This window comes from Melanerpes formicivorus, unplaced genomic scaffold (assembly GCF_026170545.1).
Source record: "Melanerpes formicivorus ecotype bairdi unplaced genomic scaffold, bMelFor1.0.p_v2 SCAF_6, whole genome shotgun sequence".
Classification (NCBI taxonomy): Eukaryota; Metazoa; Chordata; class Aves; order Piciformes; family Picidae; genus Melanerpes; species Melanerpes formicivorus.
Window position 1 is genome coordinate 32,345,959 of NW_027142358.1, and position 16,567 is coordinate 32,362,525.

Sequence of the window (16,567 nt, forward strand, 5' to 3'; positions counted from 1 at the left end):
GGCCTGGAGAAAAGAAGGCTCCAGGGAGATCTAATAGCAGCCTGCCAGTACCTGAAGGGCCTTGCAAGAAGGCTGCAGAGGGACTGTTTCCAAAGGCCTGGAGTGATGAGATGAGGGGCAATGGTTTGAAATTAGAAAGGAGCAGATTTAGATTGGATGTTAGGAACCAGTTCTACACGATGAGGGTGGTCAAACAGGTTACCCAGGGAGGCAGTTGAGGCCCCATCCCTGGAGCTATTCAAGGCAGGCTGTGAGCATCCTGATCTAGTGGAGGATGTTCCTGCTGACTGCAGCAGGGTTGGACTAGATGACTTTTTGAGGTCCCTTCCAACCCAAACCATTCTGTGATTCATGTACTGAACCAGTCTTTGTAATGATTTAGCAACCAGCTGTATCCTCTGGAAACCTTTCATCTGCCAGGTTTTATTGGTTTTCTTCTATAAAAATAATTTCTGTGTAATTTTTTTAGGGAAGAGTTAGTTAGCTCTCAGGGGTGATGCTTGTAGCTATAAATAGCTGCTTACAGTCTGCATTTTAAACAGCTTTCCACCGGAGGAAAACCTCTTTGATGCTTGCACGCTCGAGGAACAAATGTCAGGTGAAGGCTAATTTGAGAGGGAAAAGGCCCTGCAGCTGTCCACACTAACTCTGTGACTCTTCCTTATCCTAGGTGAGGAGGAAAATGGACTTTCAGTATTTGTGCATTGGCTGCTCTAAATCTTGACTGTAAAGGAAAGCTGCACAGAGCACTGGTGGATCAGTCACAGCAAGGTGTTGCTGTCAGTAATGAATTCCTGATGTAGTTAAAGGACTTTTTGGTTTTTTTTTCTGCTGTGATTGGCACAGGAATAATTTCCTTTTGGATGTGAGTTTATTTTGTTTTCCTTCTTGCATACCCAAAGCCAGGGCTTCTCCAGCTCTGCATCCAGGCTGATAAGCTTTCCCTTTGCTGTTAGATAGCAGCAGCGTGCAGATTGCACCATTGTTTGAAATAATTCTAATATCTCTGTAATGTTTTGTGCTTAATTGCCTAAGCTCTCAGCCTTAACTCTGTCTTGAGATAAGCATTTACAGCTATAAATTATAGTGGTCATGAGTAGTAATTATGTAAGCCTATGAGAAAGGCTGTGGGAGTCGAGTCAAAAAAGCAGTGAAAGAGTTGAGATGGAGAGGGAAGGCTGGAGATTATAGCTTTGGATTTGGCTTACGGCGTTACATAACCTTTCTTATCTCCTGTCTAAAACAATGTACTCCACATCCTTTGTTCCATGACAAGAGGAATGAGTGCTTGCTTCCATGGTATTTTTACTGGGGACTATTGTTCCTAACATTGTCATTTATTGGTACCTTCATCCTGGGGCAGAAGTCCTTTCGATCCCCTAATTGGAGCTGTGTGTATAATGATGGCTCCCCCTCCCCCCGGCACTGCAATTTCCCGTCTGGTATTTAACTAGATGAGATTTGTTTTGTGCCTTTGCTACCAAATTGCATGTTGCAAGTTATTTTCCAAAGAGAATTCAAGAGGTTCCTCCTCCCCTCACACAGCATTTAGCAAAACCTAAATTGAGAAGGCATTTTCTCTGCTCAGCTTGCCACCTCCTGATTACGGGGTGCTCTCTGCCTCTCGGATGGCTTGATCTGTGCAGGACTCTGGCCATAAAGTACAGCATGCATTTGCTGCCTCTAGCACCTGACTTGCTGCATGAAGATTGCTGGTGTTTGCTGGCTAAAATGTAGATTCATAGATTCATTGATTCATTCATAGAATAGAATAGAATAGAATAGAATAGAATAGAATAGAATAGAATAGAATAGAATAGACCAGGTTGGAAGAGACCTTCAAGATCATTGCGTCCAACCTATCACCCAACACCACCTAATCAACTAACCCATGTAACCAAGAATGGCTTAGGTTGGAAGGGACCTTAAAGATCATCAGGATCCAACCCCTCTGCCATAGGCAGGGACACCTCCCGCTGGACCAGGTTGCTCAAGGCCTCATCCAACCTGGCCTTGAATATCTCCAGGGAGGGAGCATCCACAACTTTCCTGGGCAATCTGTTCCAGTGTCTCACCACCCTCACTGTAAAGAATTTCTCTCCAGTCTCCAGTCTAAATCTGCCCTCCTCAAGCTTCAATCCATTATCCCTCATCCTGTCACTACAAGCCCTTGTAAAAAGTCCCTTCCTGGCTTTCTTGTAGTCCCCTTCAGGTACTGGAAGGCTGCTTTAAAGTCTCCCTTGAGCCTTCTCTTCTCCAGGCTGAACAGCCCCAACTATCACAGCCTTTCCTCATAGGTGAGGTTCTCCAGCCCTCTGATCATCTTTGTGGCCCTCCTCTGGACCCACTCCAGTAGTTAAATGTCCCTCTTACGCTGGGGGGCACCAGAACTGGATGCAGTGCCCCATGTGGGGTCTCACAAGAGCAGAGAAGAGGGGGAGAATCATCTTCCTTGTCCTGCTGGTCACACTGTATTCGATGCAGCCCATGTTACATGGTGTAACAGCATTCAGAAAGTGGAGAGGTTTGGTTTTAAGCTCAGTTCTGTGCTATTTTTAAGATGGAGGTGGGCTTGCTTAATAAGTGTCTATTTTAGAGGAGCAAGAAAGAGAGGGCCAGGAGAAAGAGAAAATTGAATCATCACAGTTTTTTTTAAGCACACATCACATAAGCTGTTATGAGGAGACACAAACAAAACTCTTTGGGGGTTGTTATTTAGCCCCAGATTTATTTATAGTGCATTTTTACCCCCAAAGTCATTGACACAGCTTTTTTTTTGCGCACTGGTAAAGAAGCAGCGATCTGTTTCCATCATAGAATGGTTTGGGTTGGAAGGGGCCTCCAAAGGTTATCTAGTCAAACCCCCTGCAGTCAGCAGGGACGTCCTCTGCTAGATTAGGATGCTCAGAGCCTTGTCAAACCTGGCCTTGAATATCTCCAGGGATGGGGCCCCAACTACCTCCCTGGGCAACCTGTTGCAGTGTTCTACCACCCTCCTGGTAAAGAACTTATTCCTAACATTCAACCTAAAACTGCTCTTCTCTAATTTCAAACCATTTCCCCTCCCATTGAAAACAGTCCCTCTGCAGCCTTCTTGTAGGCTCTTGCAGGTACTGGCTGGCTGCTATTAGGTCTCCTGGGAGCCTTCTCTTCTCCAGGCTGAACAGCCCCAGCTCCTTCAGCCTGTCCTCGTGGGAGAGGTTCTCCAGCCCCCCTGATCATTTTCGTGATAGGGTTTGTCCTTAAAGGAAGCAAGTCTGCTACCTGGCAGTGCTTTGATTTATGTAGATAGCTCTGTCTTTTGGCTTGTGCTAAACTGCATTCATCTGAATGCACAGAACAGAGAGAATAAATGCATGGAAATGCATGCAGAAAACACCCTCATTTCAATAACTTGGGTTAAAACCCTCAATCTCAGGCTTAGGGGAGAGCTTCCTTTTGTAACAGATGAGGACATAGATTTGCTGTGACAGTAGGGAGGGTTTAAATATAAGCTGGATAACTAGTGTGCAGTTCCAGCAGCAAAAATACACGTTTCAGTATGGGTTTCAGCAGGGGACATCGAAATATATAAGAAATATATTTGCAACCCTCTAAAAATAGAGCATTTTGCGTGCCGCCGAACGCGAGCGGAATGTGTGGGCTGGGAGCTCGTTTTGGATTCTCAGTCCACCCAGGATCCACAAGCCTGACTTCTGCAGCTCTTCTTCTGCTTCCAGAACATCTTGCCTGCAGTCTCACCTTGTCCATCACGATTCTGGAAGGTATTTTTTAAAGCACAAACTGGTGCTGAGGTAACCTCACCGGTGCCATCCATCATTTGCTCTTATCGTTCGTGCCTATCGTCTCTCGCACGCAGTAAGGCAGATAGCTCATCAAAGCTGTTTGTACAGGCGAGTTGCCTAATCTGCAGCACATCTTCCCACAAGGTATTTTGAAACTGACTCTGGTTGAGGACATTTTGTGAGCTCTTTGGGGACCTATTGTGGTAATTTTCCTGAGCTCCAATGTGTTAGTAGCAAGGTTTAGAAAGGGAGAAACAGTAAAGCTATTCAATTAGTTGATAGGTTGGATGCGATGATCTTGAAGGTCTCTTCCAACCTGGTCTGGTCTATTCTATTCTATTCTATTCTATTCTATTCTATTCTATTCTATTCCATTCCATTCCATTCCATTCCATTCCATTCCATTCCATTCCATTCCATTCCATTCCATTCCATTCCATTCCATCCCATCCCATCCCATCCCATCCCATCCCATCCTGCATCTAGTGTTTGTAGTCTTTTCACAATAAAATTGACCAGAATTGGATCTTTTTTTTCCCCCCCCATAGAATGGTTTCAGTTGGAAAAGACCTCTAAGGTCTTCCACCATTAACCCCAGATCACCACAGCCATTAAGTGTCCCAAAGTGCCATGTCCACAACAAGAGGACACAGTCTCAGGCTGCGCCAGGGGAGGTTTAGGTTGGATGTTAGGAAGAAGTTCTATACAGAGAGAGTGATTGCCCATTGGAATGGGCTGCCTGGGGAGGTGGTGGAGTCACCATCATTGGAGGTGTTCAGGAGGAGACTTGATGGGGTGTTTGGTGCCATGGGTTAGTTGTTTAGGTAGGTTGGATTGGTTGATGGGTTGGATGTGATGATCTTGAAGGTCTCTTCCAACCTGGTTTATTCTCTGTATTCTGTTCTATGTATTCTTGAACCCCTTCAGGGATGGTGACTCCTCCACCTCCCTGGGCAGCCTGTTCCAGTGCCTGACCACTCTTGCAGGAAAGAATTTTTCCTAATATTTTTCCAACCTAAACCTGCTCTGACACCATTTATAAGTCCAGTTCAAGCTTTTATGTGTAATGGAAACAGGAAGACAAAACTGGAAGACACACCAGAATCTAACACCCACCATGAAACTTTACAAACCCAGACCACAGTAAATGTGAGAAAAAAACAACTGACCTTCCAGACAAGCAAGATGTCTGCAGGCCTGAAATGAGGAGTGAGCCAAGGCTCTGGCTGGATTCTCTGTGCACACCTGGAATACTGTGTACAGTTCTGGGCTCCCTAGTTCAAGAGGGACAGGGGGCTGCTGGAGGGAGATTAATGGGGAGCTATGATGATGGCTAAAGAACTGGAGCATCTCTCTTATGAGGGGAGGCTGAGAGAACTGGGGCTGTTTAGGCTGGGAAAGAGGGGGCTGAGAGGGGACTTTATCAATGTCTGCAAATATCTGAAGGGTTGCTGTCAGCATGGAGCCAGCCTCTTCTCAGTGATACCCAGTGACAAGAGGAGGGGCAATGGACATATGTGATTCTGTGTTACCTCTTTGTACCACCACCCTCTGCTCTTCTCTCTTTCCTCTGTCACTCCCCAGCTCTCATAGTTGAGTTGGGCTCATCCATTTTTCAGTCTGATGGTGCTGAATCCGTGCTGCAAAGCTGAAGGCAACAACTCCTGGGAGCCTGGTATCAGCTAGCGGGTGGAAGGGTGTGTTCCAGGAGTACTTCATTTGTAGGGTTCAGGAGCTCCTCTGTCATGCTCTTGAGCAAATTCTAGCAGATGGGCATCTTTTTTTTCTTACCCCCCAGCAGTTTTTGCTTCCATGGAAGACTCATCATGTGTAATGACAGCTGGTCCAGTTGTGTCCTTACGACTGATAAGATGTGTTTGGAGGAGGCTGATGATGGATGAGAGGAGAGATGACCTCTTTTTCCCCCCTTTTCTCTAGAGAAGAAGGTGTTAAGCTAAATGGATATAGCTAAATGGGTGTATTCTCAACAATACCAGTGTTACAGCAGCACTCTAAAGCAGCAGGCTCAGAGAAGAGAATGGATTTGAAAAAGTTTCTCCCTTTGGTACTTCTCAAATCCTTTGGGGAAAAGAAAAAAAATGAAGCTTGTTAAAACTTAAATGTGCAGGATCAGACTCTGGGAGATGGCAGAGCTGCAGTGAAACCTGAGTTCTTCAGACACGAAGGAAGCCTGTGTATTGATAGAAGGACAACGTGAGGTCCAGGCAAAAGGTGGGACCCAGATGTGGGTGAGGGTCTTGGCCTGGTGCTGGTGTTACCTCCTTCAGAGGTGTTGGACTGATGGTGATGTGGGATGTCCTCAGCTAGAGTGCTGCTTGCTTTCAGCCACTTCAGGTCTGGCTCCATTTTGGCAGCAGGCTGGGTATTGACCTTCAGGTGCCAGGTAGCAGAGCAGAGGTGCCCTGCTGTGAACAGCTGTGTGATATTTACACGTTGGCTCGCTCTTACCTCTCTGAGTGTGAAATAGGGGTGGCCATTAAGTGTATTTATGGAAAAACACGAGAGGTGAACATCTCAGCCCTTTGAAGTCTGAATGTCTCAGCATCAGAGCATGTATCTCTGATCTCCATGTCCTTGCTTAGAGGAGCAGCTGCCAGGCTGGCCTGAACAGGCATGCGGGAGCTCAGGGACTGGCACTGGGAGCTCCACGGGAAGTTACTTCTCAGGCACTGTACAGGCTTGCTCAAAACAGGGCTTTCCCCCACTTCCAGTACTGCAGGTTAGTTAATGCTTCTGCAGAAGGAAAAGAGTTCAGCAGAAAATTCCATGGAGTTGTTAACTTGTGCTCTCAGTAGCTCCACCAAACAGGCTGCTCTTAATATGTATTTAAATGATGCATTCTGGCAGTTGGGGTGGTGCTGCAGATGAGTATTTGAACAGTGTGTGCACTTTCCTGCCTTGCCATGGAATGACTGTCAATAACATTACATACTGGTTTCCCTCACTCCACTCTTCAGCTTCACATCCTAAAGCTGCTGTCACAAGGTTTCCAAGCTCTGTGTCCCATGCACTGTTGAGGTCTTGCAAGGGTTGTGCTGTTTTAAAGACCACGTGGGACCAACTTTTTATTTCAGCTCAAGGCTTCTCTCAGTTCAGGAATATCAGATGAACTAAATATAACTGGAACAGGGCACAAGAACCTGAATGTGTGTGCAAGCAACAATAACACTGGGGGGGGGGAGGGATCAAAAACCATATACAGGTGGAAAAAGTCCAAAGATAACTTCCCTCAACAGTTAATCATCTGTATTTGCTATGAGGATAGGCTGAGGAGCAGGGGTTGTTCAGCCTGGAGGAGACTCTGGGGGGGACACCCTAGAGCTGCCTTCTAATACCTGAGGGGAGCCTAGAGGAAGGCTGGAGAGAGGCTTTTCATAAGTGTCTTGTGACAAGAGAAGAGTGGCTTTAAGCTGAGGAGACTAAGCTTACACTGGATCTTAGAAGATGTTCTTCAGTATGATGGTGGTGAGACTCTGGAATAGGTTGTCCAGAGTGGTGAATGCCTCCTCCCTGGAGATGATTAAGGCCAGATTGGATGAGGCCTTGAGCAGCTGAGTCTAGTTGAGAGGTGTCCCTGCCCCTGGTAGGGGGTTTGGAGTAGGTGATCTCTAAGATCCCTTTCAATCTAAGCCATTGGGTGATGCTATGACACGATTTTTTGATGTGCTGCCCATACAGAGTCCCTAATTAAAACTCCAACCCTCTTAGCACCCTGGATTCCAGTTTTGTTTTTGCAGACACCTCACCAAGTGGGAGCTGCTTGTAGGCACGAGGAGCATCTGCAGTGTCAGCCAAAGCAGCTCTGATCCTGCATAGTCAGAATGTATAAAAGTCCCTGGTGAGGCAGGAGGTTTCTCCAAGGCAGTGTTCTGCAGATCCCAGCAGGAGTTTTCTTTGCCTTGCACTGCCCAGTGAAGCTCCTGGTGAATACAGAGCAAACACAGAACAGGCTGTGGCAGGTGGATGGAGAGGGAGATTTTTCTGTCTCCTCATTTCCTGACCATTGTTAAGGTTACAGGTTTAACTTACTTGCCTTTTCGTGGTGCTGACAGCAATGGGCCAGGGCAGGCAGCAACAAGGATACAGAAAAAGGTGGCTTCAAAAGCAAATATCCTTTTGGGAAGGGTTAGCAGCAGATCAGTGGTGGTGACAGCGTGAACAGAAGCACAAAGAAGCAAGAGGTACATAGGCTGGGAGGTGACTTCAGTCTTCTGCCACTGCAGCAGAGCAATGGCTCAGTTTGGTCGGGGTAGGTGAGGGTGGTTTTGGAACACGGGAACAGTCTGCCCAGGGGGGTTGTGGAGACTACTCCTCTGGAGCTAATCATGACCTGTCCGGATGTGTTCCAGTATGATCCAGTATAGGTGATCCTGCTTGGCAGTGGGGTTGGACTGGATGATCTTTTGAGGTCCCCCTGACATTCTGTGGTAGGGGTATCACAGTATGTTAGAGTATGGAAGGGACCTCTAGAGATTATTGAGCCCCTCTGCCAAAAGTAGGATCACCCAGGGCAGTCCACACAGGAATGTATCTGGGTGGGTTTTGAAAGTCTCCAGAGGAGGAGACTCCACAACCTCCCTGGGCAGCCTGCTCCAGGGCTCTGTCACCTCCACTGTAAAGAAGTTTCTCCTTATGTTGAGCTGAAACCTTCTATGTTCAAGCTTGAACCCATTGTTTCTTATTATTGTGCACCGCCAAACTTAGCCCTCTCCACTTGACACCCACCCCTCAGATATTGATAGACATTGATCAGATCACCTCTCAGTCTTCTCCAGACTGAACAGCCCCTGGGTTCTCAGTCTCTCTTCATAGGGGAGATGCTCAAGTGCCCTGTTCAGCCTTGTGGCTCTCCGTTGGACTCTTTCCAGCAGCTCTCTTGAACTGGGAAGCCCAAAACTGGACACAGTAGGTGAGGGTGAAGCAAGAACTGGAGAAAGATGATTTCCACAGAACGACAGAACATTAGGGGTTGGAAGGGACCTCAAACGGTCATCTAGTCCAACCTCTCTGACAGAGCAGGATCACCCTAGAGCAACTGTTGAAACCAGTTTTTCTGTTGTTCTGTTTTCTGCCTGAGGCTTAATGTATTTGGATTTGGTTGAGGCTTTCCAGGAATGTTTCAAATAGTCACTTCCTTGCAGCTGAGAAAAGGCTTGAAGCAGTGTTAAGAGACAGCTCTTGGCCACCATGGAGAATGCTTTCATGGTTAGCTACATGCCTTTCAATGCCATTGTCTGCAGCCAAGCCCAGTGCTAGCCAAAGGTGTTCTAAGGCTTGGCTGTTCACAAGCTGGTCCAATGTATACATTATGCTGTTGGGGGGGTGTGAGACCTGGTAGTTTTTCACCCACCATTTTGTGTAGTGAAGGGCCACTGTTAATGCAAAACACACACCTTTTCTGGGGTGTTTGAAACCACAGCCATCTGGGGGCAATGGTTTTGTGCAAATTATGAGCTGAGGGGAGGGTAGCACCACAGGAAGCCCAGCTCAGAAGCACGGGGGGCTTAGGTGCTGCTCCAGCATTTTGCTGGAAAACAAAATGAGCTTGCAGATTTTAATCAGCTTTATTGAGCGAGTGCCAACGTCACAAAAGCTGTCAGCTCCTACAGGAAGAGATAAGGTTCTGGGAAACAAGATTATTCCTTCAGGACTTGGCTGCAGTGCTGGTGTGTGGAGAGAGCTGCCCCTTGACTGACTGAAAGAGAACATTTAATGTTATTAAAATGAGGACACAGCTAGTGGAAGCCTAGATGTAGTCATCAGAATCTTCATCCTCTGTGCAGTCTGTAGATGTCAGGGCCACAGCTTCTACAAGTGTCATAACAGTGGGAACAGGAATCCTAACAGTGGGAAGTGTCTCTGCTACCAAGTGACTTGAGCATTCAGGCTGACAGCTGTTATTTCTGCAGTATCACCAGAATTACTTACTGCCCCTTCAGATTCACAGCTGATGGCTTCAATCAGTTTCCCCACACTGTGATTTCAAATTCTTGGGGCCCCTGAATTTAATTACTTCTATCCCATTTTTGTCAAAATAAGAGCTGCTTCAGGTGTTTCTTTCCAGCCACTCTGTGAAGCAGGAGTTAGGGAGCTGTGTTTTCATGTTGTGCTTGTCATTTGGATTCATAGAATGGCTTGAGTTGGAAGGGACCTTAAAGGTATCTGGTTCCAACCCCCTTCCCTGGGCAGGAACACCTCCTGCTAGAACAGGCTGCTCAAAACCTCATTTCAGGCTAGTCTTAAACACTTCCACAGCTTTTGAGGAGAGGGGTTGCAAGGTGGGGGGCTGCAGTGAAAGCAGAGGATTCTTTTTTCTTTAACTATAGCTCAGGTACCACTCCTTTTTATGCACTGATGTTTCACTGTCCTGGACTTTCTCTGTGGCCTACAGCAAGAAAAAGACCCCAGAAGAGGGCTGGGAGGCAGGAGATGCCTCACTGTTGCATTCTGACTTTTCTTTCTGTGGGATCCTCTCATTTTTTCTTATAGTGGTTGAAGGGAGGGCAGAGTGCTGGAGCCAGGATAGGTGCTGCAGGGTTGGGTGGTCTGAACAAGTGCCAAGCATACAGTTTCTGCCAAAGACAGCTGCCTGCTTGGTAACACCATCACTTCTGCAAGAATTGTCTGCACTCCCATAAACAAATTATACTTGGGGCTGGCTGGTTTCTGCAATGGAAATTATTTCAGTGTGTCTGTGTAAAATGCTCTTGAATTAAGTTGTTCTGCTTGTACAAGTCCTGATATGGACAAAACTGTCCCCGAGTGAGTTGCCTCCCTTTCAGGCATGAGCAGATGAACTGCTGTGAATGCTGGAACAGAGCTTGCACTCGGTTCCTGCCATTTCCTTACTCATTTGTGACAACAATGATAGTTTCAGATGGGTCTCACAGAACTGGGCCTTGCTGAGTCACACCATAGTATTCCTTACTGCCTTGCTGTCATGATGAATGTTTGGAAGAAAAGCACGTGGAGGAAAAGAAAGTTATCAGGAGCAGGCAGCATGGATTTACCAAGGGGAAATCATGTTTGACTAATCTGATAGCCTTCCATGATGGAGTGACTGAATGGATAGGTGCAGGGAGAGCAGTAGATGATGTCTCTGTTGACTTCAGCAAGGCTTTTGACACTGTCTCCCATAACATCCTCATGGGTAAGCTCAGGAAGTCTGAGTTAGAAGAGTGGATGGGGAGATGGATCAAGAACTGGCTGAACAGCAGAGCTCAGAGGGTCATGATCAGTTGGAGCCCTGCAGCCAGTGGTGTTCCTCAGGACAGCAAATTTCCTTGAAGTTTTGAGCTTGTTGCACCTTACTGATTCAATATCCACACTGACATGGATAGGAGTGTGACAGCTTCAAGTCTTAGCATGGGTTTGGGAGGGGAGTAGCCCATCAAATGCTTTCCCCTAACGACTGGGTGGCTTTTTACCAACATAATGATGTTTTTCTCACGCTGCCGCTTAGAGCCCCCGACGTGAAGGGGAGGATTTCGCAGAGCAGAGCACTAGAGGGCACTGCTGACCGCTGCAAGGACCTAGGCGCTAGCTCCGAGGGCTGAAGGGTCCCAGAGCTCTCCTGGCTCTGCAGAAACGTTGGTTGCTCCAAATAAGAACTGAGTCACCTCCTTTGTTTCTTGCAGGTTTACCACGTCTCTTCTGACAGCTACGAGACACAAAACCAGCACTATGGGAGGAGTTTGACAAAGGAGACAGTAAAGGAGGGTAAGGGAATTCCTGTGTCGGAATTTGATGCTCCTGGGTGGTTTTCATTTATTTAATCATTTAGGGAACTGTATGGGAAGAGTGTTCTGTGGGTTCCCAGTTGAAAAATCTCTTTTTCTTCTCTGGCCAAATGGTTCTTTAGTTGTGTCCTGTATCATTGGAAGGACCTGTTGATCCTAAATCGAGTTTGCAGTTGGCTGTAACTGCAGTGTAGCCTGTAGGAATTTCCTCTTCATCTGACTTGTACTGCTACTAAGGGGAGTGACAGTGGTAGCATTCTGTTTCTTTGCAGCTTTGAAACTGTAACAAAATAGAAATCTTTGACAAGTATGAAATATTTCTATAAAAAGTCTGTTTTTCTGTCTAGCTGTCTTCTATGCTCTGCCCTAGTGAGGGAGTGCTGGGTCCAGTTCTGGCCTCCTCAGTTCAAGAGAGACAGACTGGAGAAAGTTCAGCAAAGGCTACGAAGATGCTGAGGGGACTGGAGCATCTCTGTGAGGAGGAAAGGCTGAGAGCTCTGGGGCTGTTGAGCCTGGAGAAGAGCAGCCTGAGTGGGAATCTGATTAGTGCTGATCAATAGCTAAAGAGTCGGGGGCAAGTGGTTGGGGCTTAGTGGCAGGACAAGGGGCAACAGGCACAAACTGGAACCCAGGAGGTTCCATGTGAACAGGAAGAGAAACTTTGTAATCTTGAGGGGAAAAGGCTGAGAGGGGATTTTATATATATCTATATCTGAGGGGCAGGTGTCAAGATGAAGGTGTCAGGCGCTTTTCAGTGGTGCCCAGAGATGGGACAAGGAACAACAGGTACAAGCTGGAACACAGGAGGTTCCACCTCAACACGAGGAGAACTTTCTTTACTGTGAGGATGACGGAGCCCTGGAGCAGGCTGCCCAGAGAGGTTCTGGAGCCTCCTTCTCTGGAGAGATTCCAAACCTGTCTGGATGTGTTCCTGTGTGACCAGTCCTAGGTGATCCTGCTCTGTCAGGTGGTTTGGACTCAGTGATCTCTGGAGGTCCTTTCCAACCTCTTAACGTTTTGTGATTCTGTGGTTCTTTGGTGTGAGGGGGCTGGAGCCCTAGAGCAGGCTGCCTCAACAGGTTGTGGAGTCTCCTTCTCTGGAGAGATCTGAGATCTGGAGAGATCTGAGTCTCCTCTTCTCCAGGCTAAGCAACCCCAGCTCCCTCAGCCTCTCCTCACAGGGCTGTGTTCCAAACCCCTCACCAACTTCGTTGCCCTTCTCTGGACTTGTTCCAGCAAGTCAACCTCCTTCCTAAACTGAGGGGCCCAGAACTGGACACAGGACTCGAGGTGCGGCCTAACCAGTGCAGTGTACAGGGTCAGAATGACCTCCCTGCTCCTGCCCATGGCAGGGATGTTGGAGTAGATGAGCTCTGAGGTCCCTTCCAACCTAAGCCATTCTATGATGCTATGGTTGTACAGCTGGCTTTACACAGCTGATTCTTCAAATCAAGACCTGTTCTTATTCAGAAAGTAATTAAGAATATGGGATCTGGTTTTTGATTTTCCAGAGCTGAAAATAACCCCCAAATGTGTCTTGTTTCTTGCAGGCATCTCCAAGTTTTTCCACAATGGATACAGCTTGAGAAAAGACGCCATAGCTGCCAGCATTCGGAAGGTTGAAAAGATTCTGGAGTGGTTTGAGGGCCAGGAGCAACTCAACTTTTATGCAAGCTCCTTACTGTTTGTTTATGAAGGCTTGTGCCAGGCAACAACTGTGCGGCTGAGCGACGTCGCCTTGGCAGAGAAGAGAGGAGTGCCCAGAGGCCTGTTGTCAGGTGGAGACATACTGGAGTACAATAATAATATTCACGTAATAAACGCTACGGAGAATGGGAAAATCGAGGCCTCCGTCGGGAAAGGCTTGTCCAAATTTTACGCACTGCACAAAAAGGCCTACTCCAAGAGGCCTCGCGGCCAGCTCTCCTTGAAAGTGGAGACCTTGGAGCCAGATGTGTGGAAAAGCAGCGCCTGCATCGCCCAGGAGCGCCTGAATGGCAACGTCCTGCCCCAACTGGAAAAGGTGTTCTGCCACATGCCAGCGGAGCTGAAGGAGCCCCCGGCCGTGGAAGTCCGGATGATCGATTTCGCGCACGTCTTTCCGAGCGACACGAAGGATGAGGGCTACATTTATGGGCTGAAGAATTTAATCACAGTACTGCAAAACATTTTGGATAGCTAAGTTCTTTGCTATGTTTTTGTTGGTTTGTTTGTTGTTTTTTTGGTTTGTTTGGTTGTTTTTTTTTTAACTGGGGGCCAATGACAAAAAGAAGAGCACCAACATGAAGAGTTTCTGCACTTGTAATGCTGTATAACTGGGTTTGTATTGTTCTATATTTTATTTGTCTTTGTACTTTTCGGTAGAAGGGTTTAACTTTTTATAATCTCACTCAGGAAAATAATTGATAGTTAATTAGGGAGTGTGAAAGGATGATGAAGATACTTGAGATGAAGCAGGATAGGTGAATCAGTAGAATGAAATGTACGTGGTCGGCTTGCGTCTAAGGAGTCCAACATGCAAGGGTTAGCTTAGTTCCCTAAGGACTTCAGCGTAGGAAGCATTTGCCCACCTAGCCTTGACACTGAGCCGTATCTCCATTAGCAGGTCTTTAGACCACGGACTGAAAACTCTTTCGTGAGCAGGATTGACGTCCTCAGTACTGCCCTCTCGTGTTTACTGTCCTTCAATAACTGGAGTTAACCCTACCCAGAGCAGTCCTGTTCTGAGTCAGTAGTCTAGCCTGGAAGCCAGTCTGTCAGAAAGTGCTTTTCCATGTCACAGGACAATGTTGCTGTTCTTTCAGCCCTGCTGTGGGCACTTCCCCCTCGTGGTGGTCATCCAGAGCCGACGTTCACTGCAGACAAGCTGCAACCTAATTTGTGTTGAGGTGCTAAGAAAAAGCTGGAGTAAAATAACCTAACAGGCTTAAACTGCACAACTGCTAGAGAAACTGGTCCTGAGAAAGAATAAAAGAATGCAGACGTGGGATGTTCCAGGAATTTGGTTTTAGGGGATGAAGTCAGTCTGTTAATGGAGTGTCTGATGTGACTGAGGGCAATGCCTCGCTCCGTTGTTCGGATGGCCCTTCTCCAACAACACCGCTTCTAAAAGCCAACTCATCGAATGGGGAGACAAAGCCTTTTGAGTAAGCATACAGAGAGATGTCCTCTAGCCCTTTTTGCAACAAGCCTTTCAACATTTCCACTGCTGGGGAGCACCGACTGGGAACGATGAGCAATACAGGTGAAGCACCCTTTGAAGATCCTGTTCAGCCCTGAAGCAACCAGACGTGCCTCCGCGTGTTGCGGTGGAGTTGTGGCTCTCTCACCTTGGGCTAAAGCCGGCTCTTGAAGCGTGTTCTTTTAAAGACAGGCAGGCAAGCTGCATAATGTAAAAGTTATCCCACTAACTTCTTTTTCACAGGGAAAATTGGGGCTTTCATATGGAATGATTGAGGTCAGGAGGATGTACCCAAAGCGTTTTCTTGGTGTGTCTCTTCTGTATGCTGTGCACGTGGCCGTCCTACCACCCGTTTATAGCCAGCTGTAGGAAAAGTTGGGACAGAAGGAGTCTTGCCATCCTTGTAATGCTTTAAGCAAGCCCCCAAAATAGCACTTTTTAGAATGGATTTGATCAGTGGAAAACATTCATCTTGTACATGTGGACATGCTGTGGCATGGTGGCCTTGATGCTCTCCCTGTCTGGCGTTCTGCACTATGCACTCATTTGTGTTCTTGTCTTTGCAAGTTCTCCATCTGACAGGTTTTCTGTATCAGGAAGAGAGAGATGCTGTTATTTTCAAGCAAACAATGCTGTTTGAAAGCTGGGTTTTTTGGAAGAAACAGGGTATTCTGTGTGGAACTTTACATTCTAAAACTGAGATTGGCCAAAATAGTGAAGAATTAAACCAATCTGGTGGTACCACAATGCTTTTGAAGCACAGGAAAAGACGCTGGCAGGAGCCGGGGGGGGGTGGAAATCTCAGGAGGAGAAAGTATTTTATTCTTTTTTTCTTTTCATTTCTCCATATAATTAAGTTAATGTATTCCCAGCTCTCTGTGGACTCATTTAAGCCATATTCTAGAGGGAGTTTGTGGTTTCCTTTGAGCCGGTTTCTCTGTTAGGGTTTTGTTGTTGTAGCTCACAGTCAATGCTAGATTAGTCTGGGCTGCGAGTGGCCTCGTGTGGTGAATTCACATTATAGGAAATGAGATGGGGGAGTGAGGGGGGGGAAGGGGAGGGGGAAAAGAACTGACACATCCCAGTTTTTGTCCTCTTGTTATTCATCTCTTCTGGATTTCGATCCGTTCTGTGCCGGAGAAGTCAGACACCTGCCTCAAAAGAAGTCGGTCGTTGGGAAATGATCTGTGTGCTCTTAATCTAAAGTGCGTTCTCCTGTCTCTGCTTTCAAGATTATACGTCCTCAGTGTTTGAATGCTCTCTGATTGTTGTGTTGACCTTGGCAGTGTTTGTAAAATGCACCTGGAATATTGTTAAACTGTCAGAATATTTTGAATAAAAAAAATAATAAATAAGTTAATAAAAATGAAACCATTTCACCCTGGGGTTTGTTAAACCTGTAGTTGCCGTGAGTGTGTCTCTCTTAATTGAAGATCACAGTCTCACTGAGGTTGGAAGAGACCTCAAAGGTCATCGAGTCCAACCTGTCACCACAGACTCATGACTAGACCATGGCACCAAGTGCCACATCCAATCCCCTCTTGAACACCTCCAGGGACGGTGACTCCACCACCTCCCTGGGCAGCACATCCCAATGGCTAACAACTCCCTCTGTGAAGAACTTCTCCTCACCTCGAGCCTAAACTTCCCCTGGCGCAGCTTGACACTGTGTCCCCTTGTTCTGGTGCTGGTTGCTTGAGAGATCAACCCCTTCCTGGCTACAACCACCTTTCATGTAGTTGTAGAGAGCAATGAGGTCAGCCCTGAGCCTCCTCTTCTCCAGGCTAAACAATCCCAGCTCCCTCAGCCTCTCCTCATAGGGCTGTGCTCAAGGCCTTGTT

General features: G+C 47.0%; 1 protein-coding gene across 1 annotated transcript in view; it reads left to right on the forward strand.

The window, feature by feature from the left end:
• IPMK (inositol polyphosphate multikinase) overlaps positions 1-16,117 on the forward strand; it is a 59,878-nt gene extending 43,761 nt beyond the window's left edge. Inside the window, exons 5-6 of the mRNA XM_068140378.1 lie at positions 11,444-11,525; positions 13,096-16,117. Coding sequence (XP_067996479.1) covers positions 11,444-11,525; positions 13,096-13,727 — 714 coding nt within the window. The 3' untranslated portion in view covers positions 13,728-16,117. The remainder of the gene's footprint in view (positions 1-11,443; positions 11,526-13,095) is intronic.
• The last annotated feature ends 450 nt before the right edge of the window (positions 16,118-16,567 follow it).